This window comes from Lactuca serriola, chromosome 6 (assembly GCF_051521515.1).
Source record: "Lactuca serriola cultivar US96UC23 chromosome 6, Lser_US96UC23_V15, whole genome shotgun sequence".
Lineage (NCBI taxonomy): Eukaryota > Viridiplantae > Streptophyta > Magnoliopsida > Asterales > Asteraceae > Lactuca > Lactuca serriola.
Window position 1 is genome coordinate 196,763,478 of NC_136413.1, and position 19,360 is coordinate 196,782,837.

The window sequence follows — 19,360 nt, forward strand, 5'->3', positions numbered from 1 at the left end:
ATATATATATATATTCTAATAAAAGAATAGTTTTATTCTCTTTTTGACATGTGTCATCCTATTAGGCCTCCTAATTAATGTATATTTTATTTTCCTTTTATCATGTGTCATCTTATTATGTCTCTTAATTAATGCATTCTACTTGTCAACCCCATCTCAAATTTCAAATTTTAAATTTTCCACTCTAATTACATTAAATTAATAACATTAGAATAAAAATTAAAATAAAATTAATACAAATTATATAATGATATTATTTCACATATTTATTTAAATCAATGATTAAAATTTATATAACTAAAAAAATCTCTTAATTAATAATTTATTTAAAATAATTAATTAATAATTTTGATTTTTTACTATAAAAAAATTAATTAAATTTGTAACTGTAGTTCCCACGGGTTATAAAGTAGTATATATATATATATATATATATATATATATATATAAATGGGCGGAGCCAGGATCCTACAATAAGGGGCTTACGTCGAGTGTAAGATCTAGAATATGAAACCAGGGTATGTAGCAACCAACAAGTTCAAAAAAGATAATAAAAAAAATCACCCACAAAGCTCTAAATAATTATATAGCAAATTAATTTTCTGCCTTTAATAATCATATAAACAAAAAATATACTCTTTCGTTCAAATGGAAAGCAACAATTTTTTGGTTTATAAACACTAAAATAAATAAGAATACTAAAAGATAACACATAAATTGATTAATAATAGACTAAAACAATAAAAGAAGAATTATAGATACAAAAGAAAGAAAGAAACAAGAAGCAAGAAAAATGGGATACACAGGGCCTTTTTTGTGAGGAATCGTTTACTTTTTAGACAAAATTGCAAAAATAGTCGTTGTGGTATGCAATTTTTTGGGGTTTTAGTCCAAACCATGATTTTTTTGGATTGATGGTCCTTTTGAGGTAGTTTGCTTGTGATTGTGGTCCTTCAATAAGACTAAATTGCCCTTATTATATTTATTTTCCACTTTTCTTTTTTTTTTCTATAAATATTTATATATAAAAAATAAAAATAGGGGGCCCACTCTCTCTCTCTCTCTCTCTCTCTCTCTCTCTCTCCCTTGAATTATGTTGCTGCCATTTGATGTGTGTGAAACAAACTAGTTTTAATCCTACTAACTTAGACACAAAATAAACACACGAAAGGCAGTGTACCTATCGATTAGTAATATAGTTCAAGCAAGTAGGGTATCGAACACAGGGAACGGTAAACAATTAAAATAAATGCTAATATTATCTAAATAAAACAAATAACAAAATGGGGGTTTTCTCTAGTTTTACAAGACTAGAAACTTAATTAGAATAACCAACACACAAATTAACTAACTAGCAACTAAAACAATTAATTACCAACTAAATTCAATAGTAAAGAGGACTTCTGTTTAGGTACGACTCATTTGTTCCCATGGATGATTTTAATGTATCGGATTAATTCTTCATTGGCTACCGATTAAGATAATTAGGTTCACGTTCGCTATTCCTAATTCTTAGAAAACAAATTAACTCAAGCAATGGCCAGTTGTCTAAATTAACGGGTTTCCTAGATTATTGATTCGGGTTAAGTAAGACTTGTAATGGTTAATTAAATTGACCCTTCAATTAACCTATTGCTGATGTTCATCAAACAATCTCACACATTAACTTACCTATCTTCTAGTTAATTCTAGTTTCACATTCGTTATTCCTAGACATACAACTATGTGGTCACAATAAGTCATATGAAATTAATAACTAAGAGATGTTCATACAACTTAATTACTGATTTATTAATAGAAGAATAGTTATTGTCAACACATAAGGTTCTTTAACAAGCTTAACAAAACATAATTACCAATTAAAATTAATCCTACTCAAATAATCAATCCATGTTCACAAAATTGTCTACCCTAACAGAAGAATAAGTTTTTAGCTCATGATTGCAGTAAACATAAACTTAAAAACGAAATCAAAGTATGTAAACATGATTCAAATCAAAAAGTTACTAAGAATAAACCAAAATTGTCTTGATTCTCTTCACAATTGAATGTAGGGTTGATTCTTCAGTTCCTCACGACCTAGCAGCACTTCCAATCGTTTCTCAGCCTCCTAGGGTTTCTCTCCATCCTATGATATCGATCTGAAAGTCCCTTTATATAGATTTTCACAAAACAGAGGCTACTCGGCGAGTCCAGTGACCTACTCGGCGAGTCCGTCACTTAAACCCCGTGTTCGGCAAGTCAGCGCGTCCAGAATCGCGAAACTTCGATACAACTCGCCGAGTAATCGACCCTACTCGCCGAGTACGTTTCGAATCAGCATTTTCTCAAAACCCGAAAGTCGTCTGAAATTGTGTCTACTTTTCAGAACATTTTGAATCTCGTCAATCGGAGTTACGGTTCATGAGATATGGTCAAAACACTGACGAGGGGTCAAGCTGTCCAGCAACATCCTTCTTTCTTCAAAATCCAAGATCCAAGCTTCCAATTGCTAGTTCCACCTCCTTTTCCATCCGAGCATGTAATTGTTACTGAAAATGAAATATTTAAGATAATTAAGCACCTTTGGTTCATTAAATGAGACAAAAACAACATAAAGTATTAAGATAATGCATGAATTATATGACTAAATATGCTCATATCACCATTAAAGAGTAAAAAACTCTTTCTCCTTCCTCTATTTTTCCTGTCGATCAAAATACTCATCCAAAGACCCCCAATTCGGTGTTGCTTTCGCTCAACATCCTTCTCCGATCTACAGAGGACTGAAGTCCTTCCTCCTCCTACATGTGTTGTTCTTGATCGGGCCAGAAAAGAAAGAAGTTGCCAGAGCAACCCTTCGATGTCGGCTCGCCTCCTAGTGAGTTGCTAAACCACCACTGGACCACTCCTATTTTTTATTAAATTCGTGTTTCTCCTTTCATGATCAGACGAGGATCGAAGATCCTCCTCCGATTTCTACCTTCGTTCTTCTTCATGATCGGTCAAAGATCGGAGACCCTTTCCCTTCGATGCCACAGTCGTCGACAACGACTTTCTTCAGGCTCTTCCTCTCCTCGCGATTTCCCAGCCACCACCGGAGGTGCTTCGTATTTGTGTTCTTTTTCTTTCCCTTCCCAATCTGTTGAAAACGATGATCGATTCTCCAAAACGAGGATGTTGCAAGATCTGGGAGGTTAAATAGAGCGAATTCTTTCATATGAGCTAAGCCGATGTCGAAGAAAGCTAAGCAGATAGTGATTTGTAGTTTGGGGAGGAGGAATAGTAATGGTGATGATGTTTTTCCCAAAACGATAAACATAGTCAAAATGGATGGTGATGGTGAACGGTGATTGTGAAGATAAGGGGGATGGAGACTGTTGGTGGCGAATGATGGTGGCTTATGTGTTTATGAATCTTGATTGCGTTTTCTACATGTAGGAATTGAGCATTTTTTATGGGAGAAATTAGGTTTTTTTGGAAGGAGAGAATATGGTGAAAGGGGGAAGAAGATGAAGAACAAAGTTGTATGTGTTTTTGGTTGTAATCCATCGAGAGAGAGAGAGAGAGAGGTGGGCCCCAAATTAGGTAATTATTTTATTTTTCATTTAAATTAAATAGAAAAAGAATAAAAATATATATCAGAAGGGCATAATAGTCTTTTCAGTTTACTGAGGGACCAAAAACGCAAAGAAAGTAGCTCAAAAGGACCACAAATCCAAAAAAGTCGTGGTTTGGACTAAAACCCAAAAAATTTGCATACCACAGGGACCATTTTTGCAGTTTTGTCTACTTTTTATTTTATCTACATTTTGATTGCATCTTTCCCCAATTCACAACTGTTAAAACTGACACACATAGTTAAAAAGGCTTAAAAGAAAAATATGTGTAGATTGAGAGATCTTACAGAGCAATAGTCTTCAACGGTGACTGTATTTTTTCTTGGAGAGGAGAATGAAGTAGCAAACAAGCGGAATCTTGAAGGAAACACTACTGGATTTAGAACTCGAAGACTTCAGGTACGATGATCAAATGGTAATTAAGGCTGGAAAATCATCTCCACTGTTCCAGAAAATAAGGATTCGGAATGATGATGGCGCACACGATAACCCTTTGAAAAAGGATTTTGATTTATTTGAAAGATTTCCGACTTGTTATTTTATCTATATAAGGAGCCTTCAAAATTTTTTGAAACATTTTGAAATATTCAGTTACTATACTTATCCCTCTAAAAGATTTGAGATGTATTTTTCCTTTTTTCTGTAAAATATATGGTTTTTTAATTAGAAAATAAAGTTGACGACTTGGATTAGATGTACTTGCCTCTTTTTTGTATTGTCTTCTTTCGTTTCAACGTGTGAGTATGTACGATGGTTTTAGAATTGGAGGTATCTTAGTCAAAAAGTATGGTAGCATTAGACAAGTTAGGGGGGCCAAGCACCTGCCTGCCCCCTACTCACTCCACCACTATATAATTGATTACAGAGTCGAATTATACACGTGTTTTGATTTGGGTGTCGTTCATCCACTATGTGTCACTGCCTCTTTATCTTACCACCGCTTACGATCTGTATTTATATTATATCTTTAATATATATTTCCAAGGGTTTATGCAGAAAAGTCTTGTTATTTTTGAAATTTTTTTGATAAAATTCTAAATTGTTTTTTTTTTTCGAACAGAAAAGTCTTATTATTTTAGATCACATAATCAATCATTTTCTGTTAAAATAGAAAAATAAATTTATCGTTAATTTGGACAAAATATTAAATAATTGAGAATTTTCTGTTACAAAAAGAAAAAATAGAACTTTATCAAAAATATAGAACTTTTATGTATAAAACACTATTTCCGGTTAATGAGAAATGATCATCATGTGAAACATTGTCCATGCTCTATACACAAACCAATTTTGTTAGTGCATGCACTACAAAAAAGATGCCAATTAGCGACCAAAACAAAATGGTTACTGACAATAGTAGGAGTCGTCACTAAATGATTTAGTGACCAGACTTTTGGTCATCATTTTTCGTCACTATAAAGCCGTCACAAAACCGATTAATGACCAAATATAAAAATGGTCACTATATCTGTGACGACCCATTTTGTCACTAAGTTGTCACTATTTTATCTACTTAGTGACCATAAAAAATCATCACTATCTTATCCGATGAGTGACCATATAAAGTTGTCACTGGTTTATCTAATTAGTTAAAGTGGTTTTTGTTGTTATTTCTTGTATTAAACCCATTAACAAAAAAGAAATCACCCCACTAATAAGGATTGAAAGTTACCACTATATTTTAGTATTTCTCATCAACTCTTTACACTACCAACTTTTTTGTATATACAAAAAAAGTATTTTCGAAAGGAGATTTTTACCAAAACTCATGCTTTTATACCGACATGAACCTCTTGCCAAGGAACCCAAAAGAAACATAAACTTAAATCTATGGACGAATTCATCATTAGACATCTCATTATTTTTCTCAACGTGATCGAGTATCATCCCTCAACCCGGATCATTACTAATCTTTCTTCAAAAATTTCTTGGAGGAAATTATTGGTTAGATTAATGTCTTGCTGTTGTTCCTGTATAACAAACATCTTCATCGTCTTGGTTTGTATGAACACGTGCATGGCTCAAAACTTTTCTGCAATCTTTATTTTCGGTGATTCACTTGTAGATGTGGGTAACAATAACTACATAACAACATTTGCTAAGGCGAATTATGAGCCCGTCGGGATTGATTTTGGGAAGCCAACAGGAAGATTTACGAATGGAAGAACTGTTTGTGACATATTAGGTAACTCAATCTTTTCCATATATTGTTCATCCATATTTAAAAGCTATTGTCTTTGTAGTTTATTTAGTTTCATTCTTATTAAGGTTTGTTAATTACCTCAGGTCAATCATTGGGTTTCAAACATTTTCCTCCACCATACCTAGCTCCAACCACCTGTGGTTCTGTAGTTCTTGATGGCGTAAATTATGCTTCTGGTGCTGGTGGAATTCTTGATGAATCGGGAGCAAACTACGTAAGCCCTATAAAACTGTATACTATACAATGGCTTTTTCTTATGATTACATGAATTTTAGAGGGTTTATGATGTAGATGAGCCGGTAGACAAATGGACAAAATATGATGATTCGCTGAAATTTGAAAAAGTCATAAGGTGGTGCTAATTTTATTAGAAAAACCATGTGAATTTTCACGAATTTTGCCCATGTGTGTGAAATTTCTTTAGAGAGTGTTTGGATTATTTTTCAAAAGGATTTTTTGACTTTTAGTTTTTTTAAAAAGTTAAAAGCTTGAAAATATGTTTGGCAATTCTAAAAATCTTTTTTTATAATGACTTTTTGGCAAAAAAAAAAAAAAAAAAGAGTGATTTTAAAAGCTAGAAATTATGACTTTTGGCTTTTTAGCCTTTGCTCCCTCAAAAAATAATCCAAACACATTTTAAAACTTTCTTTTGCAAAAACCTATAAGACAAAAAATCCTTTTATTGAAAAGGATTTTTTAGGCTAAAAAGCAATTCCAAACACCATCTTAATTTGCAGTATTAAATACTAGTTGTAAGACCCATGTAATATATGAGTTAATTTAAAAAAATTAAATATAAATATCAAAAGGTTTGAAAACTTTGAATTTATAAGAAAATAAAAAAAATTAATAAATTATTATAATTGAAATGTTTTTTTATCTTAATAAATAAAAAAACTAATGAGCTTTAATTTGAAAATTTTGTAATTAAAAGGTAAGTTCATTAATAAAATTGATATCTATTTATTACTACATTTATTGCAATTATTACATTAAAATATTATGTGAAATTTAATAAAATAGAAAAACTCATAAAATGATGTGGAAAAAAATTTAATTCAAAATAACCAAAAAATAACATTTGACAAATCGAATAAGAGTGTGACATTTGACAAAAATAGATACATTTATCAGAGAAGATTCTAACTAAGAGCATACATAATACAATAATACAATACTAGCTTATTAGCAATTTTTCCAAAAGATTTTTGAAACCAATAAACTATTAAAAACTGTAAAATAAAATTTTATTTATTTATTATTTTTTTTAAACAAAGATTTTTGGACAAACTTATAATTTTAGAAGTTATTGTCACAATCTTTTCAATGGTTAGAGTGAGTTTATAGATTTTCATCGGTTATAAATAAATAATTTATCCAAACAATAAGCAAAAAGATAAAACTCTCTTATTATAAAAATAATGAATTTTTTAATTAAAAATACCAAAATAAGAAATTTATTTATTATAGATGCTTTAATTTTTGCATTTTAATAAAGGAGAATTTTGTATATATTTTTGATAAGTATTAAAATATTATATTTGTCCAACTTAATTTCTAAACATAAACATAATGTTTATCCTTTTAACTTTCAAAATATTATATTTAACCTAATAATTATTTTTAATTATATTTTTATCATTTTATAATCAACTTTTATATTTCAAAATTGTTATAAGTATAAAAAATATAGATTGAGCACATTGCCCCTAAATATCAAAACCTAACTGAATCTAGACATCTGATCATATGAACAACGCATGGATTTTTCCCATAGCCTTCAACATCCCCATCCGTACATAGAATGTTTACAATGATAAAAATACATAATTTTCTGATTTCATTACACGAGTTCCATACCACTTGACACATAGACTTGAATTAGGTACAACGATTTCTGTTATTTTATTTTTTCAATATCAAGTTTTATTTTTTTCAAAATTATGTTTTTTTTGTCAAGTATTAATCCATGTAATACATTTCTACGATTTTTTTAATTGATTCATCTTGAAAAAAATAGTACAATTTAAGTCGTTTTTTTAGGTATATATGTAATCAACTTTACAAAAATAAACTAATCAAATGATAATAAAAAAAGATTAAGGATTAGACGAAGTAATTAGACAAATTTATATTATCATTATAAAAAAAAGTTTTATTTAATATTAAAATATCATATTTATCCAATTTAATTTTTAAATATTATATATATTTTTAAAAAAATTTAAAATATCATATTTACCCAAAAAAATTATAAACACTTTTATAATCTTATTAAATACATAGTTTAATCAACTGACTATTATACAATCTTGTAGATCTATGTTTAAAATATCTCGTTTATAAAATTTTTAAATATCATATTTATTCAAATCGTTTTCGGTATATGTGATGGAGGAATTAAGAATACATCTAATCCTTAATCTTTTTTTATTATCATTTGATTAGTTTATTTTTGTAAAGTTGATTACATATATACCTAAACTAGTTGTGAAACCCGTATATTATACGGGTTGATTAAAACAAAATGTTAAATAGAAATGATTAAATGATAAGTTTATTTGAATTTGAAATTTAAAATAAATAAAAATTATGAGAAAAAAAACATGCAAAAAATAAATAAGTTAAACTTATTGTTTAGTTATCAGACCTGTATACTAAACAGGTTAATTATAACAAAATGTTAAACACAAAGGTTTAAACTGTAAATTTATTTAAAATTGAAATTAAAATTTAAATATAAAATTTGAAATTAATATCATTATGGTAGGTTTAATTTATGGAAACAAATTAATAATATATTAGAAATGGAAAAAATGAAATAAATGACAAGTGGAAAATAAATATATTTCTAAATTATGACAAAATGACATATGACAAATTGAATGAGAGAAGAACATGTGGCAAAATCATTCTTATTTATTATGGTAGATGTATTTAATAAGATTATAAAAGTGTTTATAATTTTTTTGGGTAAATATGATATTTTAAATTTTTAAAAAAAATATATATATAATATTTAAAAATTAAATTGGATAAATATGATATTTTAATATTAAATAAAACTTTTTTTTATAATGATAATATAAATTTGTCTAATTACTTCGTGTAATCAGCTCACATGTGCACACTCGCTAGCTAAGTACAATCTACATTGTTAAAAGTGTGACAGTACAAGACATATTCGGGAAAAAAGAAACTTTGATCAATTTTTCCATTTTATATTACTTATAAAATATGTTAGATTGTGAAACAATAGTTAGTATTTTTTAATTAGTTAAAGGGAAAAATCCACAAATTGAAAGGCTCTATTTATTTAACGACTAAATTATTTTTTATTTTTAATAAAATTTTAAGTTAATTTGATCATTCTTGAAACAGTTAAAAAAAATCATAGTAACATATTACTTATTTAATATAAACAATTATTACATATCTCTACATGATACCCCAAATACACAGATATTGAATATACTATTTAATTTGTTTTGGATAGTTATGTACATGTAATTATTATTACAATTATTGTAATAAATAAATAAATAAACAAAACTTGGTCTCCATGTAATGGTTTAAAGAAGATCAAAATAAGCTGAATGGAATGTTGATCCGAAATCCGGAACATCATATTGAAATTAGTCAAAAAAATATTTTTTTCTTAGTCCGGAATACCTCATTCCGGACAAAGTGGTTATTTTTGAAAAAAAAAAAAGGTTATTTTTTTCAAACATACATTAAAAAGTGGCTAGATTACTTAATTTCCCAAATTACATTGTTCATATTTTCATTAAGATGCTAAAAGATCCAATGTTTTAAAAACTGGTTTTTTAGTTGAACCGATATGGTGACCGGTTCACGGTTTAACCGGTTCGACCGTCGGATGAACCGGTTTCTATAGTTTTCATGTTTTTTTTTTTTTTTTTTTTTTTTTTTTTTTTTTTTTTTTTTTTAATTTTATTTTCCTACATATACATACATATATAAATTATGAATTTGATATTTATAAGTTCAAACATTAAAAATACACATAAAAATATGTTGTAGATGAATTCAAATACATTAAAATAACACATAACCATAAGTTTTAGTGTTTATATCAATCCATATATGTCAGAAAGAAAATAAAGTATAATACCGAAACGAAATATAGGTTTAGATGAATACAAACACATCAAAAAACATTATAATATTTACCATATGTTTTTATTTAGAGAAAACTAAATAGATTTGAGAAAAATCATCAAAGTTTATTATGTAAATTATTCATTTTCATGTGTTTTTATTCGGTTTAACCGGTTCAACCGGGTTTTTCTAAAAACCGACCAGTTCAATCCGGTTCAGAAATCAATGTAAAACCGGTGATAGTTGAACCGCTCCTTCTTACGGTTCCCGGTCCAACCGGTTCGACTGGCCGGTTCAAACCGGTTTTTAAAACATTGAAAAGATCGTAAACAAACAAATATAAGCAAACATATATTAACATATATTAATTGATGTTGTAAAAATTGGTCTATGCGACGACACCTAGGTGTTTGGCGGGTCTTACTGTTGACGATTAATGCTAATGGTCCAATTAATCGGAGGCGGTCATTGTCGGTCCTTGACGGTATAGATAGTCCAAGCTGATGAAAAAGTAAGACATGCAAGAGTTTTACAACAATTTCCTGATTAGTCAATTTAAGATAATCGTTAAGTAAAAATAAAGTCAATCCGTTAGTCTAAAACTATGAGGTTTGGTGATTTTACTATTTAAAAACTTGAATATGTCAAATTTTATAGTTATTTACTTATTTTTGTAGGATATATGTAATATTTTTTTAAAATAAATTCTATTACAAGGTCATCATCTAGACAAGTTAGTCATTTGACCCTTATCAACCATCAGACTACCGTCTAACAAGTTTAACAATTTTGATATGAACATAAACAAAAATAGATATACGTATATAAAGGAAAATAAATGAACACCAACATCAAAATCAATAACCTTAAAACTCAATTTGGATGTAGTTAGTAGTACTACTTTTGATATTTTATCAAATCTAGTAAGTACAACTTAAACAATTCTATAAGCTCTATTTGCACTTTCACTATTTGTATAATACTATATAGATGTAGTATAAAAGGAACGAGCATAGACGGCTACATAAACAAATAAACATAAATAAACATTCGAGAATGTAAATTAACAAGAGAAACTGTTGTAGTTATTCATTCGTTGATCTAAATGAAAAAAATGTTTTTATGTTCGTTTCCTTATTAAATAAATGAACATAAATGAGCTTCTTATAGAACAATTTCTTGAGTTATTTACTAAACGTTCGGATAGAATGAATTTCCAATGTGACAATGAAAAAAAGTTCAACTTTTTTATCGATTGAAATGAAGTTTCATTGATGCTTTTCTTTTTGCCGTAATAAAGCTAGCATCACTTTTGTTTTCTTTTAAAGATTGGCAGAATCGCTATGGATGCGCAACTCGACAATTTTGCAAAGACGAGACTCGACATAATCTCAATCTTAGGCGCTCCTAAAGCACTTAATTTGTTCGCTACTGCTCTCTTCACAGTAACAATGGGCTCCAACGATTTTATCAATAACTACTTCATTCTACCAGGTCATTCGCACCCGGTGCCTTCGAAAACTTTCATTAAATCCATGATTTCAGCATTTAGAAGACAACTTACGGTAACTTACTCCATCCAGCTACATATATTTTTCTATCTCTAACCAATAAATGATTTTATATATTTGACCTAAACAATGTTGAAAAGTTGACCTAAAAAGGTCGTATTTCAAACAAGTCTAGTAAAACTGTAAAAAAGTGGGTATCTTATATAAGGAAACCAAATACATAAAAAACTTTGGTGGTGAAAATTTATAGTTGTTTGTAGATATGATTTTTAAAATAAAAGAGGTTGAAATGAAGATTTGAGGAAAGTTGAAAAATGATCCAACCAGGCAATCATATTTTATTATATTACATTGTGTTTATGGATATGAATGGATGATATATGAGAGAAATGGAGATATTTATGATTCGTTTAGTTTTTAGGAAACTTTTACGAGACCCGGTGATCATAGGATGACCCAGATGGGGCCAAAGCGTTTAACTGACCAAGGGAGCATGGGAACCCTATGGGGTTCCTAAGGCGAAGGGCACAAGATAACCAGAGGAGATATCACTCTTGGTGTTAGGCACAACCAAAGGATATGGGGAAAGAGATGAGAAGTGAGAAAAAGGAAAATGGGAGAATAGGAATATCTTCAGGGTTGAGGATGTTATAGTAAGAAGGAGGAAGAAAGTGATGAAAGTTATTCAAGGGGAAGTAATCTTGATCAAAAACCATATGTCGTGGGACGATCACTTTTTGAGTCATTAGATCAAGGCATATATAGTCGTGGTGGTTCGAACTTGGTCCAGATAGACGCATACAGATGATATTGGAGAAAGTTTAATTGTGTTACTTAGTAGATGACGTGTTAGGGTAGAAACCCAAACACCTATCAATGAAAGTATAAGGGAAAGAAGACAAAAATCATCTCAAATTGAGGTTTTGAGAGCTAAAGGTGAGGTAAGTAATAGACTTAGAGTACGGACATGCACAAGTAATGCTTCAATCTAAAAAAATATGGGGGCAACAACTCTTGAAAGAGAAAGGCATGTAAGGTATTGATGGTGTGCATTAAACGTTCAACCTTTCCATTTTGATGAAAAGTATATGGACATGAAAACCAAAATTTGATACCATTAGATTTGAGAAATTCCAATGGTTGTTGGTTATTTAACTCACGTCCATTGTTGTATTGGAAATGCCAAATATCGGTTTCAAGTGATTTGAGACATAAGCACAAAAATTTTAAAAATCATAAAAAGTCATATGTGATACGTTAAGGAAACACCCATTAAAAATGTGAAAAAGAATTTAACAATAAAATATAATATTTAAATCAGAGTGTATTAATTAAACAAGCGCAAATTTTTTGTAGTTGAAGAAAAAAAAGGAAACTTACAATGTTTGCCAAGTTTATATGCATGGCCAAGTAGACAACATATTTAAAGAATTAAAAATAAAAAAAATGAGATTGCAAAGACCGGAGGATACACATGCCAAGGTGTCAGAAGACAACGATACTAAGTAGGGAGTGACACTAATATTGAGTGACTGTTGATTGTTGAAGACGGGAGAACCTGGTACAAATCACCAAGGGTATTTCAACATTAGACAATAGCACATGATTTAAGATCCTTAAGCAGAAAAACCAAAATGATCAAATTTCAACATAAACGAAATTAATATTAGTAAATTGACAAACATACAAAAATATTTAACATTTTTTTTTGAGATAACATGTTTTTAAAAAATATAGTTTTGCGAAAAAAGGAAAAAAAATTGTACCCGTGTGGTTATTGGAAACAAAAGACCATTACCAACCATGATAGATTTAGGTGCTGTTTGTTTTTTCGAAGAGAAAATTCATTAAGTCTGTGGACCACCTCTTCAATCATCTGTAGCAGAAGAGGTGGAATAAACGACTGCCACATATAATAAGAAGCATGTTTGTTTTTTAACATCTGCAGACTGTTGTAGTAAGCTGAAATTTAAATAAATTAATTTTATAAACTGAAAATAGTTTTCAACACCGAAATTGTAATAATTATAGTCTTAAAACATTGAAAAAAAAATACTAAAAAGAACATGTAAAAAAACAAAAATATAAAACTTTTTTAAAAAAACTTTAAAAAAATATAAAAGAAACTAACAATTTTATTCTAAAAAAAAACTAATTGTAAAAAACATAAAATAATAATAATAATAATAATAATAATAATAATAATAATAATAATAATAATAAAGTATTGCAAACGATGTCTACAAAATTCTTAAAAAGTTACACACGTTAAAAATGATGCAACTGAAACCGAAAATATTATTAACAGAAACGGTAAAAAAAATTTAAAAACCGAAGTTTTTTATTTTTTTATTTTTTTTATTTTTTTTTTTTTTAATCAAGTTAAAAAAATTTGAGGAAACTATAAAAAGAATTTGTATGAAATCCGTAAATAAAATGTTAAGTTTTTTTTTTTTTTTTTTTTTTTTTTTTTTAAGTTAAAAAAAATAAGTTATATTAAAATTCTAAAAAAAACATTGGAAAAAATGAAAGTTGAATAGGATTGAGGAGACAAGTCAAGTGCTATGCCACGCAGCACATGCACTCGACTTTCAAAGTTTGGCTGGATGGGAATGATTTCAGGGGAAGAAGCCCCGGCTGCCATGCCAACTCGATCTAAGGTGGGAAGGGATCGAGACCTTTTTGGAGAAGATGGTCTTCTATAGTTTAAACATCTCGACTTTAGAACAAAACTACTTTCTTTTTACCATGTCGCCGTCGAAGGCCCGACTTAAAACATTGACTTGGGTCTTGCAGCTGCCAACCTTCAAAGTAGGAGTTCGGGATCTTGTCATGAGCATGCTCCAGAGAAGGCTTTTTCCTTTATTTATCTACCTGTGACCGAGCGAGGATGATCTTCTTCATGATCGGCCAAGTCCGAAAGCTGCAAGAAAAGGGGGCCAGAGAGAAGTTCTTTTCATCACCTCCTTTGGCTCTTATTGGTTCTCTTCACGATGATTGCTCGGGGCCTTCGTTCCCTCTTTTAAGTAGAGAGATGTTCCCGCGAAGAGGAAGTGGAATGATCATTAGAAGGAGGTGAAGGGCTTAATAGCGCCTGACGGGAATAAGAAAATAAGGAAATTGGGTCGGGTTTGGTCATTCATTCTTGCTTTTTAGGGATTGAAGGATAAATTACAAGCAATTCGTGTTTGGAGCGAACGAATCTAGAACTGTCACAACTGGAAATTTTGTGTCCTGTAATCTATACACTCAAGTTAATGTGAATCAAAAACTTAAGAACATGGTTGACACCTACTATTATGACATCAAAAACTTCAATCGAATACATCATACAAGTACTACAAATAGTCATCAAACAATTGGAGACCCTAGAAGTCCTTGTTTAAGTCCATTTTGGACTAGGACTTCCTTATTGTATCCAAATGGACCAATAAGCTTCCAATTAGACTATCATGGGCTTAGAACCCTAATTGGGCTCTAATTGGACCCACACTAATTTATTTCAACATTTTGGGCCATGTTGGGCCTAGAATGAAATGAATTAAAAGCTTTGATCCATGAATAACCCAAACTAGTCCAACAAAAATGTAAAAATCACTATTTTGTTCTATAAGGCCAAGGAACACCCTAACTAACTCTAATTTTGGGCTTAAGGGAAAAAGGCCAAAATTTTTCCTTTCTTCCTCAAAATTTTCGGCCCAAGGCCCAAATCCAAGAAGAGATGGAGAAGTGTTGACTTTGGATGCCACCTCATTTTTATTCATTGGATATCCATGCATTATATCTCATTCTTCCATGCAAACATCACCTCAAGGTCTCTTCTTCTCCCTCTCTCTCTTGCTCTCGGCCATACTCAAACACACACACATTCACAAAAATCTCTCAAACTCCCTCAAGAACACTCCTCCCTCTCCACTCAAAAATCTCGAAATTTAGAAGCTTTCAAGAGGATCTTTCAAGTTAATCATCATCTTAGGTAAGTTTTTACTTATATCCATGATCTAGCTATTTCATTCCATCAAAAATCTCTTCTAAATCTATTCCAACTTGTGATCATGCACCTTAGAAGTCACCAAACTCGAGATCTACCAAGGAAAGGTGCTAGGGCCGAAAATCACTTCATTTTTCTTCCATCTTTTCTTCAAAAACCGAAAGCTTCAAACAAGGTGAGCTTCATACCCCCTATTTTCTGTTTTTATGAGTTTTGTGGGGGGGGGGGGGGGGGGGATACAAGTGAAAGTGTAGATCTATATGTGTTTTGTATGCCTTGTATGATTTCCATGCTTATATGTGTGTTTTTGTGTGATATAATGTTGGATCTAGCCATAAAACCCCTCAAAACCGAGATATACCTTGTGTTAAATGATATTAGCATCAAGTATATTTCTACATACAAAGTTTTCCAAGAAAATTAGCTAAATGGCTTAGTAACATTTTCTTTGGGCTAAAAACTCAATTTTTGGACATAAAATGCTAAAAATATAAAGTTAAAGGGCCCAAATTGAAATATTTCGAAATCTGATGGGGGAGATGAGTCAAAACAGTTTCCACAATGTATTTTCTGAAAATATACTTGTTGGAGGATTAAAAACATAAATTTCAAGCTTAATGGGCTAAAAATGACATTTTCGGCCCAATAAGGCCCATTATGCGAAATTTTCTGTTTTGGAGGGCCAAAACTGTGCTTTTCTGTAAAACAGTGGACTATTAGTGTTCCAAGTCCTTTTCAAAGGTTTAAAATGCTTTTAAATTTAAAAAGGACCAAAGTTGCAAAAAATTTCCAATTTGGGCCAAAATTGTCAAAGTTGCGAAAAAGAAGGGTTATAACCGAGAAAACTGCATTTTCAGGGACTTAAACTGTTTTCAATGAAAAATATGCTGAAAAATATTAATTTCAATAATTTTTGGTGTTAAAATGTCAAGAAAAATGATTTAAGGACCAAACCGGAAAGTTATTTAGTTAAAGGGTTGAAAAAGTAAATTTTACAAACAATGAGGGGCTGAAAACAGAAAACTTCCAAGGCTAATTCAATACACGCAAATTGATCAAATAATGGCACCGCGACTATCGACGAAATACAATACACAACAATACCAAAAGTCGTTGCTAAACGAATTGGTTCGGTCTCGAACCAATAAAAATCCGAAACTACTAACACGACGATACTACGATTCATACAAGTAACGTTTGGGAATTCAATATACATGCGAGTGTGCACAGACGTCTACGCACCATCTTTGGGCCCCAAAAGTGTAAAATCTTGTTTGTTGGGCCTAGCTAGCCCAATGACCTGATCTTAAGGCCCGAAGACCTCTATCTTACGAAGTGTTGGATTTTACCGATCTAACACAACGTAAAAGGACTTTCAATGGCTTGTATACTATTGGTCCCCAAGGGTCCTTTGGTATTGCTAGTAAAGTCGACATTTCATGCGAGGTGGGTCAGGGACCCCTTGTACATTTTTTATCCCCAACCGGTTAATGGAGTCATCGGGGTCTTCGTGTCCTCTTTCTCCTCGGATGTGGGACTACACGTAGTCAGGGCGGTTGGATAACGTGATTAGTACGGACGACGCCTACGGGATCGTTAGTATAGCTATAAACTGGTCGTTTGTGTAACGCGTGTTTGTAGTAATTAATCATGCTCAAAAATAATCCAACGTCGCCTGGGATTGACACTACACACGTTGCAATGGTTTCAATGTAAATTCATGGAATTCAAAGAATTAGGAAAACATCGGGTTTTCCTAGGGTTTTTCAATACATACGGATTCGAAATGCATACAACTCTTATGAACAATTTTTACCAGTATAGAAACAAACAAGCATACCTATGGATCTTCACAAACGTTTTCAAAAGCTTTTCTTTTCAGAAAATATCGGATTTTCTGGTGGTTTTCAAACGATAAGAAACATTGTTTTTCAAATACCGCTTATGAACTCACCAACATTTCACATGTTGACGTTTTTCAAAATACTTGTATTCTCAGGGAATCAGTGAATCAAAGGAAATCGTATTCAGTGATGGCTTGCAGTTTATCTATGTACGAATCGAACAATTTATTTTTGGGAATGTAATGTTTAAACAATGTACTTCATGTAAACTCTACCGGTTGTACTATATTAATGCATGGTGACGAATGTTGTTACGTTTCATATATATTCAATGTTATGGTATTCAATTGAGTCACGACAGCTCCCGAACGTTTCCGCCGCCTGGTTCGGGGGTGTGACAAGAACCCTAGAGGAAGTTTTCTCCTCGTACGGCTCGAGAAAAAATGATTTGAAGCCTTCCAAAAAACAAACTGTTGCGAGAGGAAAAGTGTTGCGGGTGTGCTGTTGAAGAGGTTTTAAAAAAAAAAAAAACAAACAACACCTTAGAGTTACTGAAGTTAGGTTGGTTGCTGTCGGCTGATATTGGGGTAGAGGTGGCATCATTGGCTAAAAAAAAGGGGTATCAGAAGGAAATGAAAGTTTTTGGACTAGGGCTAAAGCTGAGGCTACTTGGTGTAGCCGAGAGGTGTTGTAGAGTCGTGTACTCTCGAAAAACGCTTGACTGTTCCCTAAAATTATTGAATATTGAGATTGATTTGGATTTTTTTTGTCCTACAAAAGGGTTAGGGACATCATAAGTACTAGAATTACCCTTGGAAATAGCCCGATGATTTTTACAATTTTTAATCCACTTAATTTTCAATTTTACAGATGTGTTTGTGGTGGAGTATCGAACCAATTTTTGTGATGTATTTGTATCATCTAATAAGCCAGAGTTCTCTTTCATGAAGTATCCGCATAACCAGTTCAACTTTGTTAATAGTAGAGTCTACATTTTCAAGAGCACATGCAAGATTATTGAGTGAATGACACACGATAATATAATTGATAAGGCCCCCTTTTTGGTGTTGCAAAACTGATATTATAGTTAAAGCATTCGAGACATTTTATTATCTTAAGAATAATTCGTCAAGTTTGTCTCATTGGTCTTTAGTAGTGTAGTTATCACTTGAGTTAATCTGGAGCAAATTTGGGTCACTTATGGAGTAGAACTACGATTTCACCATAGAGTCAATGGACTCCTAATCCTCGTCATCATCACGAAAGGGTTTTGAGTTGATAGAAATATGATGTAATACTTTTTACCCGTACAAACGTCTTGAAAAATACATCGCTAGAGTTTCTACTTAGAACTATTAACAATTAAATTGAAACTAAATTAGGAGTACACCTTGGTAACAACATAAACATATTAATGTGATGGTCGAACAATGGTCAGGATGGCGACATGAGTAGACATAGTAGTACAATCGAAAAAAAAAGTAAAATACAAAATCAGAACACAAAGATCAAGAATTTTACCATATAAGGAGGAATATTAACATTCAAACTGCATTATCTTGATGGTAAACCATTATGCCAGAGAGGATATGAGTAGTGGCATGTGAGACGTAGGTATAAGTAGAGATCATTATGGAGCAACGACATACATTCCAAAGGTGTTGTTGGAAGACAATAGTTAATGTTGATGTGGCATGTCTATGACTTCAAGAAAAATAAAGGAGCGTGGGTGGTAACCTTCCTGGCTCAATACCATGTATGAATATGAAATCCCTGTAGGATTTGTACTATATTACTCATGGTATAATATATATATATATATATATATATATATATATATATATATATATATATATATATATATATATATATATATATATATATATTATAAAACAGACCTTAAACCTGACCTATCAATGGAACAGATTTTGACTCTGATTTTATCGAATTCCATAAGGAATATATATATATATATATATATATATATATATATATATATATATATATATATATATATATAAGAGAGAGAGAGAGAGAGAGAGAGAGAGAGAGAGAGTACACACTAAGTTACTTCCCACTGCCTACCGGTA

The 19,360-nt window shown here is 31.0% G+C and overlaps 1 protein-coding gene across 1 annotated transcript in view; it reads left to right on the forward strand.

Moving 5' to 3' along the window:
• Positions 1 to 5,420: 5,420 nt before the first annotated feature.
• Positions 5,421 to 19,360, forward strand: part of LOC145057744 (GDSL esterase/lipase At4g16230-like) — a 28,122-nt gene continuing 14,182 nt past the window's right edge. Inside the window, exons 1-3 of the mRNA XM_079005631.1 lie at positions 5,421 to 5,784; positions 5,886 to 6,016; positions 11,253 to 11,489. Of these exons, the coding sequence (XP_078861757.1) occupies positions 5,430 to 5,784; positions 5,886 to 6,016; positions 11,253 to 11,489 (723 nt within the window). The 5' untranslated portion in view covers positions 5,421 to 5,429. The remainder of the gene's footprint in view (positions 5,785 to 5,885; positions 6,017 to 11,252; positions 11,490 to 19,360) is intronic.